Source organism: Scardinius erythrophthalmus (assembly GCF_964197995.2).
Source record: "Scardinius erythrophthalmus genome assembly, chromosome: 12".
In the NCBI taxonomy this organism is placed as follows: domain Eukaryota; kingdom Metazoa; phylum Chordata; class Actinopteri; order Cypriniformes; family Leuciscidae; genus Scardinius; species Scardinius erythrophthalmus.
Genome location: NC_138232.1, coordinates 23,974,320 through 23,994,114, shown reverse-complemented (window position 1 = coordinate 23,994,114; position 19,795 = coordinate 23,974,320). Strand labels below are relative to the sequence as shown.

At 39.3% G+C, this 19,795-nt stretch overlaps 1 protein-coding gene across 1 annotated transcript in view; it reads left to right on the top strand.

Annotated features, from left to right (window-relative positions):
- Positions 1-3,262: 3,262 nt before the first annotated feature.
- The window catches only part of card14 (caspase recruitment domain family, member 14), a gene marked incomplete at both ends in the record, with an annotated part of 32,013 nt that continues 15,480 nt past the window's right edge, over positions 3,263-19,795 (top strand). The window contains 11 exons of the mRNA XM_081380509.1: positions 3,263-3,473; positions 4,314-4,451; positions 4,713-4,919; positions 5,210-5,328; positions 6,449-6,601; positions 6,712-6,831; positions 7,099-7,224; positions 10,192-10,341; positions 10,511-10,621; positions 17,053-17,180; positions 19,323-19,539. Coding sequence (XP_081236635.1) covers positions 3,263-3,473; positions 4,314-4,451; positions 4,713-4,919; positions 5,210-5,328; positions 6,449-6,601; positions 6,712-6,831; positions 7,099-7,224; positions 10,192-10,341; positions 10,511-10,621; positions 17,053-17,180; positions 19,323-19,539 — 1,680 coding nt within the window. The remainder of the gene's footprint in view (positions 3,474-4,313; positions 4,452-4,712; positions 4,920-5,209; positions 5,329-6,448; positions 6,602-6,711; positions 6,832-7,098; positions 7,225-10,191; positions 10,342-10,510; positions 10,622-17,052; positions 17,181-19,322; positions 19,540-19,795) is intronic.

The following is a 19,795-nucleotide window of genomic DNA, read 5'->3' as shown; positions in this document are numbered from 1 at the left end:
AAGTACTGTTACATTGCTGAAATAACTCAGTTACAAGTAAAAGTACTGGTGTCAAAAAAGGCCTTAAGTAAAAGTACAAATTACTCTTCTCAAAAACTACTCAGAGTAGTTACTTTTTAGCCGGCGTTAGTTTATGTATTACCAATAAATATTCAATCAAATCATATATCTATGTAGAAAATAGCTACTTTTAACACATTTTTACCTTATTGACAAAGGACATTAATTAGTGGTCATGATACTGGAATTTCTCTGTGTAGAGCATCAGTTAAAACTGCTCGTGAACCGATCATCTCTTCCTTCTAGTTAATTTATAGCCTCAAATAAACATGAACAAACATAAGAAGGAATGTTGTTTTAACCACGGAAAGGCGTCAGTACACCCCGTTTTTCAAGTTCAAATCCTCCTATGTTAATCTACTAACTATCCTGACTGCTTTGTCGGACAAAATGGCAGATGGCGAAGTATGATTGGTCAGATCACCTGTCAATCAAGCTCCCTGCGAAAGGTCAATTCCATACAAGCCAAGCCTAAACAAAGTACTGGGCTTACTTTATACATTTTGAAACAGAATTTAATTTTATTTTATCACTTCGGGGTAGGTACGCGAAATGAATTTCCCAACAACGCTTTATCTGGAGTGGTAAAGGGATCCTCCATAGGGATCCAGATTCTACGTCAAGCGCTGCACTGTTTACCATGTAACCTTTCTTGGCCTTGAAAGTTACAATGACGTTGTGGCCTATGACATCTAAGAATGTCCTTATTTGTACTGGAACAGTAAAAACAAAGAAGCAACGAATGTTAATATAAGTAATTTGTATAAAAACCATATGGAATGTCCTCGTTCAGATAGCTAAGTGAAAGTGTGTGTTTGTATGTATGTGTGTGTGTGTGTGTGTGTGTGTGTGTTATTGGGACAAAATGGATGCCAATATCTGAAATCCCATGTCCTTGTGGGGATTTTTTTTGGAAAAACAGCTTTTAAATCATACTAAATGTAATTCAGAATTTCTTTTAAATACTGTTTTTTTTATTTTCTGTGATTTTCTGTTTAGAGGTATGTTTAGGGTTAGGGGATATAATATTTACAGTTTGTACTGTATACAAATCCTTGTGTCTATGTATGGAATGTCCCCATAAAACATGAAAACCCAACATGTGTGTGTGTGTGTGTGTGTGTGTAATGACACTTGTTCAGTTGAGTCTTCAGGAATATAATAGGAGCTCAGGTTTTGTTTACTGTTCTAATACAGCAGGAGTCTTGTTTCAGTCATACACCCAACCCTTCATTCAGGCCTGGGCAATGACTGCCTAATATATTCATACAGGTTTTGTTATGTGTGTTTTGATTTAGAGATGGCAGATCGGCATCTCTACATTTAAAACATCGATCCATTGTATTATTAGCCCAATTTAATACAGATTATAATAAATAGCCTACATATGCAAAAATCCTTGGTTAATTAAAACAATAGTCTAACAGATTCTCATCCATTCTTACATTTCCTGTTGTTGTTTTTGTTCTGGTTTTAGGTTGTACGAAATGACACCAAATGACTGATTAGATAAGAACACCCAGGTGGGTTTATGCTAGGTAGTCCTGGTCTATTAATTGACCAGAAATCGTCTGCCTGTCAAGGTGTCGTCTCAAAAAGAATTAATTTTAAATTCTGAATCAAGGGAATTCTACTCAGGAGAATCGACTCCAGTAAATGACTTATCTATCCGTGTTTAACACGATTGAGATCCCAAAAATAGCAGGTATTTTGTTTAAAAGTTTAAATCATTACACCAGTAATAGAATAAACCAGTGAGTGTTTTAGAGTAATATGTGTTAGTCATTTAGTCATTCACTAATTTGTTTAAAAAACAGTTGTTCACAGCCATAACAACGAAAGTAAGGGAACTAACTGAACATAAAAATCATGACTTGTATCTTTGAAAAAAGAGGAAATGGAGGTGACGACAAAGTTTACTCATTTATGCTTCACTGAGGCCAATGAGGCTTTTCCAAGATATTGTGTGATTAAAAATAGACATATTTAATTCCATAGGTAATTTCTGTACAACTGGTCACTGATTATATTACTGTAATCATAATATTATAAATTACTTAATATTGCACTGTTTATTATAAGAGCTCACTTGGAACTCTTCGACTTCATAGTTTAGGAAGAACGTGCAATAGGATTCGAAATTCCAACATCTCGAAGTAACAGCTTTGACAGTTGTTTGGTGCAGATAATTCTATATTTTTGTTTGTTTGTCAGGATTTCTTGAGGATCCTTTAAAGAACAACAACTCTTTGAATGCGGATACATGAGTGTGTTTTAGAACTGGACATTGTTTTGTTTTCTTGATGCTGGAATGTCACCATGACTGATGTAAGCCGTCATAGTGCCTAAACCACTCTGGGGGTTTTATTTAGAACTTTTTTTAGTTCCTTTTTTTTTTTTTTTTTTTTTTGACAGACACTTTGACATGAAAACTTTTCCTCTGGCACAGTGAAACACTAAAGTATGTCCCTTGCAGACAGTTGTCATTAAAGTGACATAGGCAGATTTTGCACCACCACACCATCATACCTCCGCAAAGGCAGATTATCATCAGCAAAGTATGTACATACATGCTGTGTTTGCATGTGACATGTAATTTCCCATAAACTTTAGAATACCTCTTTCATTTCCTTTTTTCCTGTTGGACTTTGTACCTGTTCGCAGCCTGTTTCATTTGCTTTAGATAGGAAGAACTTGCTTGACACAGACAAATCACACAAGAACAGCGGATGAGTATATGTTTTTGTTTGTCAATTGCGGTTTGCTAAGTAAATAAAATCTCTGTATTGCTTTAGTCTCTGTATAACTATCATACTGTAATTCCCCAACCCCCTAATGAAAATAAACAATCTGTAATGTCAGGCATCTTTAAGTAATGTTTAAAATGCTGTGTGCTTCTTTTTATTCAAGGGGAAATCCACATGACATGCTTTGCATATGTGTCAGTCTGGGTCTGTTGTCGGGAAAACCTCTCCTTGTTATTCAGGTTTCCTCACGCACCTGTGGGTGTGAGGGGGAGGAGATTTAACTTAACCTCCCTTACAATCTCACTTCCTCTCATTTCTCATTTCACTTCTGTTGTGTTTATGCCAGCATTGGAGTTGTTTTTATTGGAGTTAATTATTATTTTTTTTTTTAAGGTTTAATTTTAAAAACCCAGTTTTTATGTGTTTGGCAAAGTGTCTGATTTCAGGATTTCAGCATGGCTGAGAGTGTCCTGAACACTCCTGACTTGAAGGATCTAGAAGAAGAAGAATTGTGGGATAATATTGACGATAACCGCCATGCCATCTCTCTTGGCATCCGTCCCTGTGTTCTCATCCCTTACCTGCGCCAGGCACGTGTCCTCACAAACGTGGATGAGGATGAGATTTTTACCAGTCCCCATCTCACCAACCGCTGCATGAGGACCAGTAAGACACTCTGACTTATCATGAAATACTGTATACCAGAGCATGACAAAAGTTAATGAAGTACAGATATCTCAAGGGGTTTTCTCCTTAACAATAAAAAAAAAAAAAAAAAAAAAAAACATGCTTTCTAATATTTACCTAAAAGATTTAATGGAAAGGTGGAAATTAAGATATCCAGGATTGATGTTGATGTTTTGTTTTTGATTAGAGCAATGTGAAAATTAAGAATTATTGGAAGGTTCAAGGATTTTATCTTTCTGAAATGTGAGCAAGCTTATGGAAATATGGGTTAGATAGAGATAGATAAGTCAGCTGTATCAGAGGTTACACTGATAAACAAAGACATAAAAAAACCTTTCGTTTTTGAAAAAAAAAAAAAAAAAAAAAAAACTTAGTTCAGCAGATGCCTTCAATTTTAAAGACTTTTTTAAAGAAAAAATGTATATTGCTTTAATTATTTTGATGAGTTCAAGTAATGTAATGTTAAAACATAAGTTGCTATGACTTACTAATCATAATTATTTTTACAGTGTAGGTCACCATGAATTAAATTTCATTATTTCTATTATTTATTCACTCTTATGTTGTTCCAAACCTGCTGTATGCTATTATTTTTTCAGTGAAATATGAAAGTACCAGCATACATTTTGGAACCCAGATATAAATAGCAGCGTATGGTTTTGGAATGACATTAGTGTGAGTAAATCATTTCCATTTTTGTGTGAACTCTTCCTTTAAGGAATACTTGAAAGTTGATTGACAGTATTGAAAAATAAAACCTTTTAATGTATCTTGCAGTATTTGTGATATGATGTCTGAAATGTTAATCTTTTTCTACAGGTCATATGCTTGACATGTTACGTGTACGGGGTCGTAATGGAGCAATGGCTTTGCTCGAAAGTCTGATGATTCATTACCCAATTCTCTACACACAGATCACTGGTCGCGAACCCAGCATTGAGCCTTCAGGCTTCAGTGGTCAGTCAGTGCACTTTTAATCTCAGTTTCTGATGATGCATTACAAGCACACACAATGCGTGTTGTAGTTAAAGCTGGTAGCTGTAACATTTGTGGATTTGAACCCCAGGCCTTGATCTAGACTTCTAAACAGTCTATTAAAAAATTTAATACCAATGACAAATGTGCACGACTGAATATATTTTCATGTGTGTGTTTGAGGGATGTTTTTATCACCTTATTTAAGGCTAATAAGTAAATCCTTGCTTTTCTGCTTGCCAGGCCTGATAAATTACACTGAGCTGACAGAGTACCTAGTTAATGCGGTAAGCAGTATGCAGACAGAGCTACAAGTGGCACGGCAAGAGGCTGTGCGGCTGCGAGCTCGATGCTGTGAGCTGGAGGGGAAACTTAAACAGGTCCAACAAAATAATGAAGAGTTCAGCCAGATGCAACAAGAGCATGGACAACTGCGCAGTCACCTAGATGGTGTGGACTTAACACAGCTTTACATCAATGTGTTTAATGTTTCATTAACAATCATTAACAGACATATATTGTCATTTATGTACATTAAAATAAGTTGTATAGCATTAACTACAGTTAAATGTAAGATGTAATTATTGTTCATGAAATTAATGAAAGTTAATTTTGAGTGTTTTAAATTTCAATTACGTACTTTGAGAAATTCAGAATGTTTTCGCACAATTAGACAGTTTCTTTGCCTGTGTCAAGATTATTTAATTATTTAACCGGAAGTCTGCTTGTCTTCTGTGTAGGTTTAAACAGGAAACTGCTGAAACTGAAGGATGAGAAATGTGATCTCTATGTCAGATATACTTCAGTTCTTGAGGAGAAGTCTGCAACCATCATACGCAACAGAGACCTGCAACTGGAGGTAAAGAACCAGATTTGATGTCTTTGTATGCTTTTACTTGGACTTTATTTTCATTTCAGAAAAACAGTTACAAAAAACAGATTGTCTCATTCATGTGCCTGAGCCTGATAGAGAGTTTTTCCTTAAAAATTCCTTAAAAACCTCAAAATTCCTTAAAGAGGTTAAAGAGAGGCAAATGTTAAGGTTTGCTAGATATTTTATTTTCTATATGAAATTTTTTCTCAGTGATACGCTACTCAGTTTGATGTACATTGTGAGATGTTTCAACTGTAATTCCTCACCATCAGCATTAACAAGTCTAAGTCTATTTACTATGTCCATCAAAAAGCCGATGTGTATATTTCTAATTTATTAGCAGAAGTATTTCATTAAGACAGTAATAATGTGAGTAAGCCAGTTAGCTGGAAACTAACACAATATAAAACACAAAACTACGTATTTTGAACACCCGGAAGAAAAATATATACATCATTAATTAATCATACTTTCTAGGTTGTGATTCTGAGGAGCAAGCTAGTCCAAATAAACTGAGTACTGACCCATCTTTCCAGAGCAAGTGCTTTGTGCTCGCGTTAAAAGTTGTTCGCGGGCGGACAATGTAGAACATAGGCGGGCATTATGCAAATGTATTATCTAGTGACGTGTGACAGTAACGCATTGGGATACAGACGACTCGTTTAGGAGGTTCAGAGTCGATTCTTCCTTTTGGGAGACAATAACTTTATTTATCGTGCACTTTCGACTTTACAACTTTGCTGAACTTTCACAAACAATTACATTACACACTGCATGAAAGGGAATATTCGAAAAACCATAATAGGGGCACTTTAACGAAACACCTTTACCCTACTTGGCAGAGAGCCATTAAGAGTAAAAAAAGAAAAACTACAGTATAATCAACACACACACACACACACACACACACACACACACACACACACACACACACACACACACACACACACCACACCACACACACACACACACACACACACACACACACACACACACACACACACACACACACACACACACACACACACACACAAACAGTAATGCTGGATTGTTTTACAATAACATCAGGGCATAATGAAATCTCTTCTCCTCACCTCTTCTCCAGATTTACCAGCTGCAGTGCGAGTTAAGGAAGGCACAGAAAGAGACAGACTTCCAGAGGCAGCGTTCCTTAAAGAATCCCAGTGACACACAAAAGCTCAAAGATGAACTCAACGCTGCACGCACAAAGTTACTGGAGATTGAGATATTCTCCCCGGTGAATAAGAGACTCATTTATTATAGTAATATAGCAAATCAACACATTTTGGAACTCAATCTTATCTGACTGACCTTCACAGTAAATCCGTCTCTTTCTCTTTCAATCAGGTACAGCAGGATATCCTTGAGAATGATTTAAAGGAGACAGAGACCAGACGTTCAGAACTAGCTGAGGATGTCACTAGACTAAGTGAGGAGAATGAACGACTCCAGCAAGAGAAAGAGGAGGTAAAACTGGTTTCTCCTTAACCTTAATGTTGTTTGTTTGTTTTGTCTTTCAAAATGTTGTACTTTGTTTAAAATTTGTGTTGTAGTCTACTTTTTTCTTATTTAAGAGGAGGAATTCATATTTTTATCGTTTTTATCTAGTCTCTCTCTCTCTCTCTCTCTCTCTCTCTCTCTCTTTTTACCTCTTTACTTCTGTTTACATTTTTTTTCTTTTAAATGTCCATATTTTTTGTCACCTTCACCATGCTCCCTTCTCACCTTTTTTAGCTCATAGAAGAGAAGGACTATTTAGCCCTGGAGGTGGAGAAGTTGACTGTGGACTGTGAGATGTACAAGCACAGGAGCACACTGTTCCAGAGTCAGCTAGAAGAGGTGCAGGCAGAAAGAGATAAGGTCAGTATCATCTGTGATCATAATAAACAAGTATCATACAAAATCATTTAGTCTTAAATAAGTGTTAAGTTTCAACAATGAGATCAGTTTACAAGGAAGCTATCTAACAGTCCAGTAAATTGTCAGTTTAGAGTTAGTGTTTCAAACAAATGAACACACTATACTGGACCAACATCGTTACAGTATGTAAGTGAAATAACAGTTTTAGATCTAGAAACCTACATGCATTATATGCAGTAAATTAATATTGGGTCCAAAAGTCTGGGACCAATTTGAAAATATGGGATTCACAATTTTATTTTTTGTATTTTTAAAAATTTAAACCAGCAGAGAAAATAAATATTTCTGATTATGCTCTATATCATGTTCATAAATCAAATAAGAGAATTTGTGACACTGACCTTGTGAACTCCTTTCTTCAAAAGGTCTGATGTTTTCGCTTTTATTGAGGCACACAAGATGCTTTTAGAGTCCTTCTGAAAACATGCTGTAAAACATAAATCATTAGCTTGCACAGACTAAACTCTAAACAAAAATGGTGCTAAATAGCACTAAAATTGGTTCATTGGCTTGTAATCATGGGGAACCACTTTAAGTGCCATATATAAGCACCTATCTTTAAAGGTGCTATACAGCTCCTTTGTCAAATGGTGCTACGTAGAACCGTAGAATAAGAGGTGCCATATAGCACCTTGATTGTTTACAATTGCTTCAACAAAAATGGTGCTCAACAGTACCCAACAGTGGTTCTTTGGCTCATAATAATAGGGGAACCCCTTTTGGTACTATATGGCACTTAAGAAGCTTTATAGCAATTTGTCAAATGGTGCTATATATAACTATTTGTTTGTTTGTTTTGGGTGTAACAAGTTAGCTCAAATGGGAAATATTAATAATAACTCATAATTATCAGTTATGATTAATTATTAATATTTGGGTCAGTTAATTGGATTAACTTGAGGTAGCTAAATTAATATTACAATCAATTAATCAGTTCCAACGAACTATTTTGATTATTCATTTATTCTAAGAAAAGCGTATCTTTCATGGCCACCGAAAAATAATAATTTCTTAGCATGTACAGCACTTAGAGCATGTAATAAGATCAAGATCGTAAAATGGACTTTGTTGCAAGCAGAGAAACAGAACCAAATACATATTGTGCACAAGTTTTATTAACTAAATCACAAACATAACTAAACTAAACAAACAAACATACATACATACATACATACATACATACATACATGCATGCATAGGTAAAATGGTGAGTGATATGGAACCGGAAGCAGGAAATGGAACTATGGAAAAGATTTATTTAACTATGAAAAGAACCATCAGCTTATAGTTTTCAGAGCACCTCATTAAAATTGATACTTGCATGGTCTGTGCAGTGGACACAATTCTTGAAGTGGTTGAAAATTGAGTTTGTTGATGGGTCCGTGAGTGTCAAATGTCACTGTACAAGTTGCAATCGTTTTCTTCTCTGCTGGATGGAGAAGATATGATGAACTTGCATGGTTATTTCGACGCTGTTATCATGGCTATCAACTCCTGAGGTTGTCCTTGATGCTGTTGTGGTTGAGAGAGTCCTCTCTCTCCTGAGTGAGTACATGGCTGTGGTGAGTCGAGGCCTGCTGCCCTGGGGCCTGCTGAGGCCACACTGGACAGCACGGTATCCTGAACGTACCGAGAAGTCAAGAATTGATCGTTGCAAGATATGGTAAGATATGATGGTAAGGTTACAGTTTTCTTCTTGGTTGGATTGAAGAAAAGAAAGGCTGACTCCTTTGGGTGCGTGAAAGGATGGCAGGTGGTGCTCACGGCCTGCTGGGGCCCCCACAGTATCAACTTGAAGAAGCAGCAGTTGAGGCCAGAAGAGAAGAGAAGAGAAGAAAAAAAGTCACTGTGGATTTTTCTCTAATAAAGCCTGAGAAAGGCCCCACCTCTCCGGGTTTGCTTGACCAATGAGAAGTGTGGAATTTCCGAGCGGGAAGATTGCTCTGTGGTTGATTTATGAATCTTTGTTCTAAGCGTGCTCATTTGCATGTGCAGCTGGATTGGTTTCTGATGAAGAAACTAAGAAAGATTATTGTAATAATAATATGTTGCACAGCTATCGGCATATCATGTACACAATCATTTCGATCTTCAAAGTACCAATTTATAGAGACCAAACATGGTATAGTTGAGGTTACATTGACCGTTGGTTCTATAATAAAATACATAGTATCAACGAGATAATAGTATCAAAAGATAATAGTATTAAAAGACACAACGCAAGACAGTAAATCATTCACAAAAAGTTCTGGGATGCATGTTAATTTCATGTTAATCAGTTCATCGATAAATGAATGCAGGAGAGTCTGTTCTAAGGTTTTGTGGCAGAGGCCCTGTTCACATTGCTAAGAGTCATAAAACCAACTTATCTGATCGTGGTCATGGTAACTAAGACCTTCTTGCCCAGAGTGAGTTCTAAATATAATTTGTTAAACTATGACAAATACTTGTGTCTGACTTGTCTCAGTCGTTACATGTTTTTTTTTTTTTTTTGAGGTAGCATTATCATGCCAGATACTACAATTGATTAGTCAATATGCTTCTAAATGACACTTTTACTTAAAAGATGGATAATTAATAATTTGTTTTTCTAATCCTATCACCAACTAAACTAAGAGACTAAGAGAGAGAGAGAGAACCTTTAAAGTACTGTAGGGGCTTAACAGGTTCTTTGAATGCCAGTGGTGCCATATAGCACCTTAACCACCTCAAAGAACTGCTGAAGAACCACTGAAGAACCAAACTGGGCTTAACAGGTTCTTTAAATGGTAGTGGTGCTATATAGCACCATAACCACCGCAAAGAACCCCTGAAGAACTGCTGAAGAAACATTTTTTTGTAGAGTGTACTGGAAAATGAAAACTTTCTTATGACAGATACTGCTCATGAATTTTTTTTCTTTTTCAGGCATATTTGTCCCGTGATGAGGCCCAGGTTCAGATCGCACGGAGTCTTGCAGAGAAGGACATGCTCAGAGGCCAACTAATGGAGCTACAGGAGAAGGTTTTCACCATGAAAGCCTGTAGCAGGGAAAGAGAAAGAAGAGAAAAATCCAGGGTAAAATTGTCAATGTTCTATTATAAATTCAATACCCAACATACAATAGCTTACCACAATGACTTTGCAAATTCAGAGTAATTTTCAATATTGTGCAGTCAATTACATCTGTAACTTAATACAACCACACAGGCCTTTATTTTTAATGTTATGTCTCTTGAATGAGTAGGACAGGAAGATCAGTTGCGAGAGCAGCGAGGACCCTCCTTCCAGTCCCGCACCCAGAAGACGGCTGTGTCGCTTGAAAGCAATCCTTCCTGAGTCTTTCAGCTCAAATGAGGTACATTTATACTGTTAATGTTCTACTTATCTAAGCCTAATGTGACTTAAGCTGCACCCCAATTTGCATACTTATGCACCATTCTATGCAGTTTTGTAGTATAAATAGTGTGAGTAGTGTGTTCATATTGAAAATTCCAAATTGAAAAGTTCACTTTAAATACTCTGATGATGCACTTAGTTAACTGAAAAAAACGAAATGTGAAATTTTTAACACTTCATGCACTCAACTGTTGGCAGCTTTAATTACGTAGCTGAGGGGCTATAAGACTCCAATGTTGATGACAAAATAATCTTATAAAATTCATACACTACACAGATGAGTACATAGTGTATAAGTGCATAGTGTAGTGCGTCATTTGGGACGCAACATAGGCTTAGCCTCAGATAGTCCACAGAGAATAATGTGAATACTACTGACTCTGCATAATAATAATGTGGATTTTATGCATTCTAAATAGTATGTGAGATAGCACAGCATGTTGAAAAGAGAATGCCAAAAGAGTCTACACTTTCCAGTAGATTTTCGAAGTATGGATCCATGCACACTAAAGGCTGATATTGCCCACAGCTCATTGAAGGATTTGGTTCAGAACTACAAAAACTAATAAAAAGAACTAAACACATGGAGGATGTTGGTGAAATTGATGGTTAAGAAAGGGGTTTGAGTTACTAAAAATCAACATCTAACTTTAATTCAATGAAATGGGGAGTGTGTATATAAGGATTTTAACTGTGACAGGATGATTGACAGGCCAGTTTCCGGTGACAGAATGCATGTAACTATGCGACAGTGAGTTCCGGGTTACTTAACTGTAACCTTGTTCCCTGAGAAAGTGGAACGAGATGCTGCTCTGCTCAGCACATTGGGAACGTCTTTAATCGTGACCAGCTGTGAATATTGTGTGTAACACGTCGATAGAATTGACCCGGAGGTAATATAGCCTCGGTCGATGACGTCATCGGCGCGCACCCGCAACACAAGGCTATAAATAGATGAGCCACAGGTGCATCATCAGGATATTTTGTCTGAAGAGCAGTCCTGGGACATCTTCAGCACGGCAAAGTAACGCAGCATGTCGTTCCGCTTTCTCAGGGAACAAGGTTACAGTTAAGTAACCCGGAACGTTCCCTTTCGAAAGCTACAATCGATGCTGCGCTGCTCAGCGCATTGGGAACGAGAATACCCACGCCGCCGTGCTTGAAAATGTCTGGACCCCTACGGTTGTGCAGGTGTGCTCACAAGAACGCAAGAAGGCCTCAGACATTAGCTTGTGACGTTGACTCAAGGACATGAGAGCCCGGAGTGGCATGAACATCCAAACTATAAAATCTTATGAATGTGTGCGGAGAGGACCAACCTGCCGCATCACAAACATGTTGTAAGGGGGCACCCCTTGCCAAAGCACTAGAGGAGGCGACCCCCCTGGTGGAGTGACCCCTAAGACCTATTGGTGAAGCTTGACCGCGTGCCTCATAAGCAAGAGCAATAGCATCCCTGACCCAATGAGACATGGTCTGCTTGGTGGCAGCTGCTCCTTTGTTACTACCCCCATAACAGATGAACAGTTGCTCTGACTTACGCCACTGGCTGGTGCTGTGGATGTAAGCCTGAAGAGCACGGACTGGACACAGTCTGTGAGATTTCTCCTGCTCCGGCGTTATGAATGGCGGAGGACAGAAGGCCTCAAGAGTGACAGGATGTACAGTCGAGAAAGGAACTTTAGGCAGGTAGTCAGGATGAGGATGCAAAATTACTTTCACCATTCCTGGGGCAAAGTCTAAGCAGGATGGCGAGATAGACAGAGCCTTCATATCCCCAATTCTTTTCAAAGAAGTTATTGCCATGAGAAAAAACATTTTTAGAGTCAGAAGTTTATCAGACGCTGATTCTATAGGTTCAAAGGGGGTTTCAACCAGACCCTCGAGAACTATAGCTAAGTCCCATGAAGGGATCTTGGTTCTTACTGGAGGCCTCAGTCGCCTGGCCCCACGAATGAAGCGAGAGAGCAGAGGGTGTCTCCCGAGTGGCGCCCCGTCAACCAAGGCGTGGCAAGCCGAAAGAGCGGCCACATAAACCTTAAGAGTGGCAGGGCATGTGCCTGTTGATAATTTGTCCTGCAGTCCAAAACTGAAGCAATCTGCCAGTTGACTGGATCTACATTGTGTACAACACACCACCTTTCAAAAACTCCCCATTTACTGGCATAACTTTGTCTAGTGGAGGAAGCCCTAGCACTTAGAATGGTCTCAATAACATCTGGCGAAAGCCCAGTGTTTCTCAATTGGTACCCATCAGGGGCCAAACATGAAGATTCCACAGGTCGGGCCTGGGATGGAATATCGTGCCCTCCGCCTGAGACAGAAGGTCCCTCCTCTCCGGAATCGCCCATGGCAAGCTGTCGAGGAGAGATATTATCTCCGAGAACCACACTCTGTTCGGCCAACGTGGCGCTATCAGCAAGAGGCAAGACCCTTGTTGGCGAACTCTGGCTAGAACTCCCGGGAGCAGAGAAACTGGAGGAAACGCATACAGGCGCATTTTGGGCCATGAGTGCGCAATCGCATCCAGACCCAGGGGGGCTGGGTGACTCAGAGAGAAGTAGAGGGGACATTGCGCTGTCTGTTGGGAGGCAAAGAGGTCCACCTCCGGTTTGTAAAATCTGGTCCAAATCTGTTTCACTACTTCCGGGTGGAGTTTCCATTCCCCCGTCGGTAGTTTCTGTCTGGCCAGTAAATCCGCTCCCACATTCAGATGCCCTGGAATATATACTGCCCTGAGTGACAGGAACTTGTCCTGGGCCCAGAGAAAAATCTGCCTCGCTATTCTGTTCAGATTGGGTGAGCGCAGACCTCCCTGGTGATTTATATAAGAGACTGCCGCTGTGTTGTCCACCCGCACTAGGACATGACAACCTCTCAACTGAAGGAGAAAATATTTCAGGGCCAGAAATACGGCCATAAGCTCGAGGCAATTGATGTGCCAATCGAGTTGATGACCCTCCCATTCCCCTTGAGCTGGACGGCCACCTAAGACCGCTCCCCAGCCCAACAGGGAGGCGTCTTTCGTTAGCAGTACCAAGGCGAGGAACCGGGGTCAGAGCCACAGAGATAGTGTACGAAGCCCGCGGCGCGTCACTTTTATTTGCCTTTGAGGATTGGCCCTTGGATGAAATCCTCTGGCTTTTAGCCACAACTGAAACGGTCTCATGTGCAACAACCCCAGAGGAATCACCGTGGATGCTGAAGCCATGAGACTTAACATTCTTTGGTACTGACGAACAGTGCGATCTTGGCCTAGCCTGACTTTGCTCATGGTCTGCCGAATGGTCTCGATTCGAGCGGGAGACTGTTGTGCCCGCATCGTGATCAAATCCCAAACGATCCCGAGATAAGTCGTTCTCTGGGAAGGAGAAAGAACACTTTTCTTGGTGTTGAGTCTCAACCCTAGAGAAACTAGATGAGCTAACACGATGTCTCTGTGTTGGAGCGCCATCTCTTGCAATTGTGCTAGTATTAACCAATCGCCGATGTAATTCAAAATGCGAATGCCCTGGAGTTGTAATGGAGCCAGTGCTGCATCCATGCATTTTGTGTATGTGCGGGGCGACAAGGCTAGGCCGAACGGAAGAACCTGAAATTGGTACGCTTCGCCCCCGAAAGCGAACTTCAGGAATTTCCTGTGTTGTGGCAATATTTCTATGTGAAAATATGCGTCCTTCAGATCGAGCGTGACGAACCAATCGTGTTGTTGAATTTGCGACGCAACCCTCTTGACGGTTAGCATCTTGAACTTGAGCGCTTTGACTGTACGGTTTAAGCCTCGAAGATCTAAGATTGGACGCACCCCCCCATCCTTTTTGGGAACCAGGAAGTAGGGCTGGGCGATACATCGCATGACATTGTTATGCGCATCTCGTCAGTAAAGCCGGTTCCTTAAATAGTAGTAAATCGCCATCACCTGCTTTCAAATGAAGCGGCATTTACTACACAGAGCTGTAGTTCACTGACAAGCTGTGCCATATCGCATTAATTATCGCAGGCGATACGTCCGCGATAATTAATGCGATATGGCCTTGAGTGCGGCGAGGAAGGAATTGAACGAATGCTTCTTCATGCTTTTTAATTTCCTTAAACCTGGTGATGACCGTATTAACCGAGTCACCAAACAGGCCAGATGGAGAGACAGGAGAGTCTAGAAGAAACAAACGATCTTTCTCTTTTATGCCCGTTAAATTAAGCCACAGATGCCTCTCCGTGCTGACTAAAGCCGACATTGAACGGCCGATGGCACGGGCCGTTTGCTTGGTCACACGGAGAGACAAATCTGTGGCTCGACGAAGCTCAGAGAACGCTTCCTCGTCGATGGTACTGCCCACACTCAAGTCCTTCAACAGGTCAGCCTGGTACGCCTGTAACACTGCCATAGTGTGCAGCGCAGCACCAGCCTGACCTGCAGCTTGGTAAGCTTTACCTACTAGCACTGATGTTGTTCTGCACGGCTTAGTGGGGAGGGTAGGTTTCTTTATTGAAGATGCCGATTCGGGCGAGAGATAGCTCGCGAGCGTCTCTACAACACGACGCATCTCCGAATACCCCCATGACTTCGCACCCACGATAGTTGAAAAAATCGACGTCAAGGGCACAAAGACACGAGAAGTATACGGTTTACTCCATGACTTAGACAGCTCATCATGGAGGTCCTCGAAAAAGGGGAGAGACTGATGTTGTGGTCTCTCCCCCCTGCCACTGACCGGACAGAAACCTATCCTCTAGCTTACTACGTTTGGGGGTCTCTTGTTCGCATGGCCAGTCAAGCTGTAACCTGGCCACCGCGCGAGTAACCACCTCAAGCAATTCCTCGACAGATCTTTTTTCACGAGAGGAATGCTCAGAGATGGGCTGCTCGTGGTCCGTAGACCCAAGAGATATATCATCCCCCTCGTGAACCGAAGAAGCACCTGAGCGCGCTTCGAGATCACGAGAAGGGATGTGTGGATCAGGTGACTGAACAAGCGAAAGGGACGGACCCGTCTCTTGCTCGTCACACAGATCCATGCGAGAGCCCCACGATGGTAATGTGGGTGCGGTCTGGAAATAGTTCAGATGAGAGCGCAGCATCTTCACTGTGAACAGTTCACAATGCTCGCCTTTCTCTAAAGCCAGAGCCGCGTGCTCTTCCCCCAAACAAACAAAACAGTAATTGTGTGTATCCAGCTCAGACATGGGACGGGAGCATGGAGGAACACAACGCTTACTCTTTTGTTGGCTCATTTCTTCTCTTTTTTTACTTTTTAAACTCTACTTGTAGCTTGAGAGAAAAAGAATTGAGAAATGAGAATTTTCTGCACACTGCCTAATGAAAACTAACTCCTAACACAGATCTGAGAACAGATGAGAGATAGAGAGGGTTTTGACGTACACATGCACAGAATGGTCTGAAGCAAAAGACCTGATGATGCACCTGTGGCTCATCTATTTATAGCCTTGTGTTGCGGGTGCGTGCCGATGACGTCATCGACCGAGGCTAGATTACCTCCGGGTCAATTCTATCGACGTGTTACACACAATATTCACAGCTGGTCACGATTAAAGACGTTCCCAATGCGCTGAGCAGCGCAGCATCGATTCCCTTTCGAAAGGGAACACAATTTTTTTTGAGAATGAAATAATCATTGGATATGTCAAAGTTTGCAAGGTTAGTGTCATAGTGATTATTTGCTTGAGTTTTAATTCTCCACCCTAATGTGGTATATATATATATACATGTACTGCATCTCAGATAACCCCACCCCTTAACAGCACAAATGAACAAAACAACACTACTGACAAATGAAAGGTTTCTTAATTACAGATACTGCTCATGTTTTTTCTTCAGGCATATTTGTCCCATTAAAAAGTTATTCTTGACATGCAGTTACAGCATTTTTTGTGTGATACATATAAGCATTACTGGAATGCAGTTTGACAGTGTTAGTGCAAACAAGAGTGCAAAGCACAAGCTTTAAAGAACAATAACTATTATGAAAACCATAGATATAAAGCTTTAAACATGGTCCTAATTTTTATTTAATTGTGGAGTCCACACTTGATCAAGCAGTTTTTTTCTAGCCTATGATTAGCCAGTCAAAATCCATCCGACTTTAAAAAATCTTTATTAACAGAACTTCATTGTCAATTGGTGTGGATGCTAATATGGTTATTATATTTATTGTTCTTGGTGTGAATTGGCCTTTACACTTATATTTCATTTGTGTCAACTATACATGCATTGTTAGTAACAATAACTGTGTTAGCATTTGTTAATGTGAGAATGGGCTCTAAAGGAGGAAAAAGCATTGCTCTGCCTGATGGCATTAGAAAGGAAATATAGAGCTTTTGTTTTTGTATAGGTTTTGTATATATGTTTTGTGTGTATGTGTGTGTTTACAGTTCGTTGAAGTAATCAACAGTATCAATTCCAATCAAGTGGAGCCCCCCTGTTCTGAATCTCTCCGTAGACGAGAGTTACACTTTCCAGATGTGACACACACCAGAAGTGACATGGAAGACATTTACAGGTGAGCTGCTCATCTGGTCCATAGCAGTAAACTGTAAAACTGTGAAAATAACAGTTTGGTATTGAATTTTTCAGCTTGGCTACATTAAGTATTGAGTTATTACTTTTAATCGACATTTTAAAATGGTTACCCATTGAGAATTATTATATTATTGTAATAATATAACTTGATAATTGTATAATCTAATTTACATGAGGAGAAGGACCACGTTTTAACACATTTCCATACTTTCATTATTTCAGTTTATTTATAAAGCACTTTTAAAACAACATAATGTTGACCAAAGTGCAATCATAAAATTACATAAATGAGTCTACACAGACCAGAATCCAAACCCAAAACCATTGCTTTAAAGTGTTTAAATAATCTGGATTCAGTCAGATTTACTGAATAGAAAGTGCTGTTTGCATGTCACTGCATGTGGAATTTGCATCAAGCCCAGTAGACACTTTCAAACAGTGGCTGTTGTAGGGTGATTTACGTAGACAGTATGAGTGTTATAACCTGTTAATATGGTCACCAAAATGAATAGGTAATGCTTACATCCTGTTTTTGCATCCAGTGGAAAACAGGACTAAGGGCACTTTTCTTTCTTTTTACTGTTTGTATGTATTCCACAATATTATTAAACCATCAATTAGTGTTTCCTGTTTCCTTGTCTCTATGATCTTAATGTTACATTGTATGTGCCTATGACTCAGACACACTATAATAAAACTAACTCATAAGTCAACAATGTTTCTGTATGTACATTCACCTTGTGGTGGAGATAAAATTGTTGTTTGTATCTAAAAATAACTTCTGACCTCAGAGAGAGGAAGTTTGCATGCAGATTCTCCAGAGAACTGGTATACAAAATAAAAATAAAAAAAAAACCCCTTTGTTTCATTTTCAGCAGTCAGGAGCTGACCGATGACTCTTTTGATTATGTTGTCATTCCTAAAGGTATGTTACTTCCCCCTACATTACACTGTGGTTACCCAAAGTCACAAATGTTTATGCTTTCACGCAGTAACATACAGTGCCCCAAAATACACTTATAAACGTCTTTGCATGACATCACTAAATATCAAACCAAGTGCCATTTATTTTTGAAGAACAAGCACACTTTTCAGGCAAAACATGTGTTAGGAATAAAATAATAATATTCAAAATTAAGACAAAAGTATTGTACAATTTCTGGTTGCAGTTCACAATTCGTGATGAACAATGTGATGGACAATACCTCTGATAAGACTTAACCCCTTCATCGACAAACAAGAAATGTACTATTAAATCAAAATATACTAAAAATGGTTTCTTTATGCTGCAGTATAACAACATATTTCTTTCCATTCATTTACTGTCTCAAAGAATTCAGCCATTTCTACTCTTCAGTTTTTAAACTTGATTTTCTTAATCAGTAATTAAATGGAATACTTTTTCTCAGCTTCATGACATACTTCCATTACATACTTTGAAATATCTTTTTCTGAATTATAAGTGGCAATGGCACAACACAATCAGAATTGAGTCATTTTATTTGGCATATTGGTACGTAGTGGAAGTATGTCATGAACCTCAGTATAGGTATTCCATTTAATTACTGATTAAGAAAATCAAGTTTACATTTTCAAGTTTTCAGTGTGTACATTTTCAGAGAAAAGAGAGGAAATATTCTGAGCATTACCGTGTACATCATATTCAAAATACAGGATTAAAAGCTTTATTTTAAATCTTTTTACATCATACACCACTTCATACATCCACTAAAGATGACATTGGGACCAGTAAGTTGCAAAAATGGCTTAGCGATGTGTAGTTATTTCTAAGAACAGCTCTAGCATCATTTGTTTGCAGATTCTATTAGCTTTGATATTTTGCTAGGTAATGCAATTACATTATATATGTGTAGCTTAAATTTCAAACAGTGTCCAAATACTTTTTAGGGACACTGCAATTAGAATGAATTACAGTACACCCCTTGTTGATCTCCATTTTGATAGGAAATAATTTGAACGAGTCAAAATCACCCACATCACTTCACAAGAGAATCCCTACTGACAGGTAGAATAAAAAAACTAAAGACAAAACATAATTATCACATTTATTTATTTATTGTCACACTGCTAAAAAAAAGAATGTAATTTTGTATAAATCTAGCGTCTCAAGAGCATCAGCTCCTCCCTTCCTAATGCGCTCCAGACCTCAGGCCTTGCGTATCACTGGTCGTGTACTCACCGTGGTTTTCCAAGGAGAAATGCTATTGAACCAACTACAGGTCATTGGGGGTAATAAGACTGGTGTGTTTGTGCATCATGTGACCGAAGGATCATCTGCTCATAGCAGTGGCATCAGCTCTGGAACTCAGATACTTCAGGTGAGAACATCTGGATTCGGAACTCTTTGAGTATTTATAATAACACTTATGGCCGGTTTCACAGACAAGGCTAAAGCCTAGTCCCAGGATAAAATGCATGTTTGAGCTGTCTGAACTAAAGGCGACTTGCACTAGAATCTCTTAAATAATGTCACTGCTGTTGTTTTGTCTCAAGATGCACACCAGTAATGTTTATAAAGTGTTTAGGCACGTTTATAAAAGCTATTTTAATGCATCTAAAGCCAATTCCTTAACA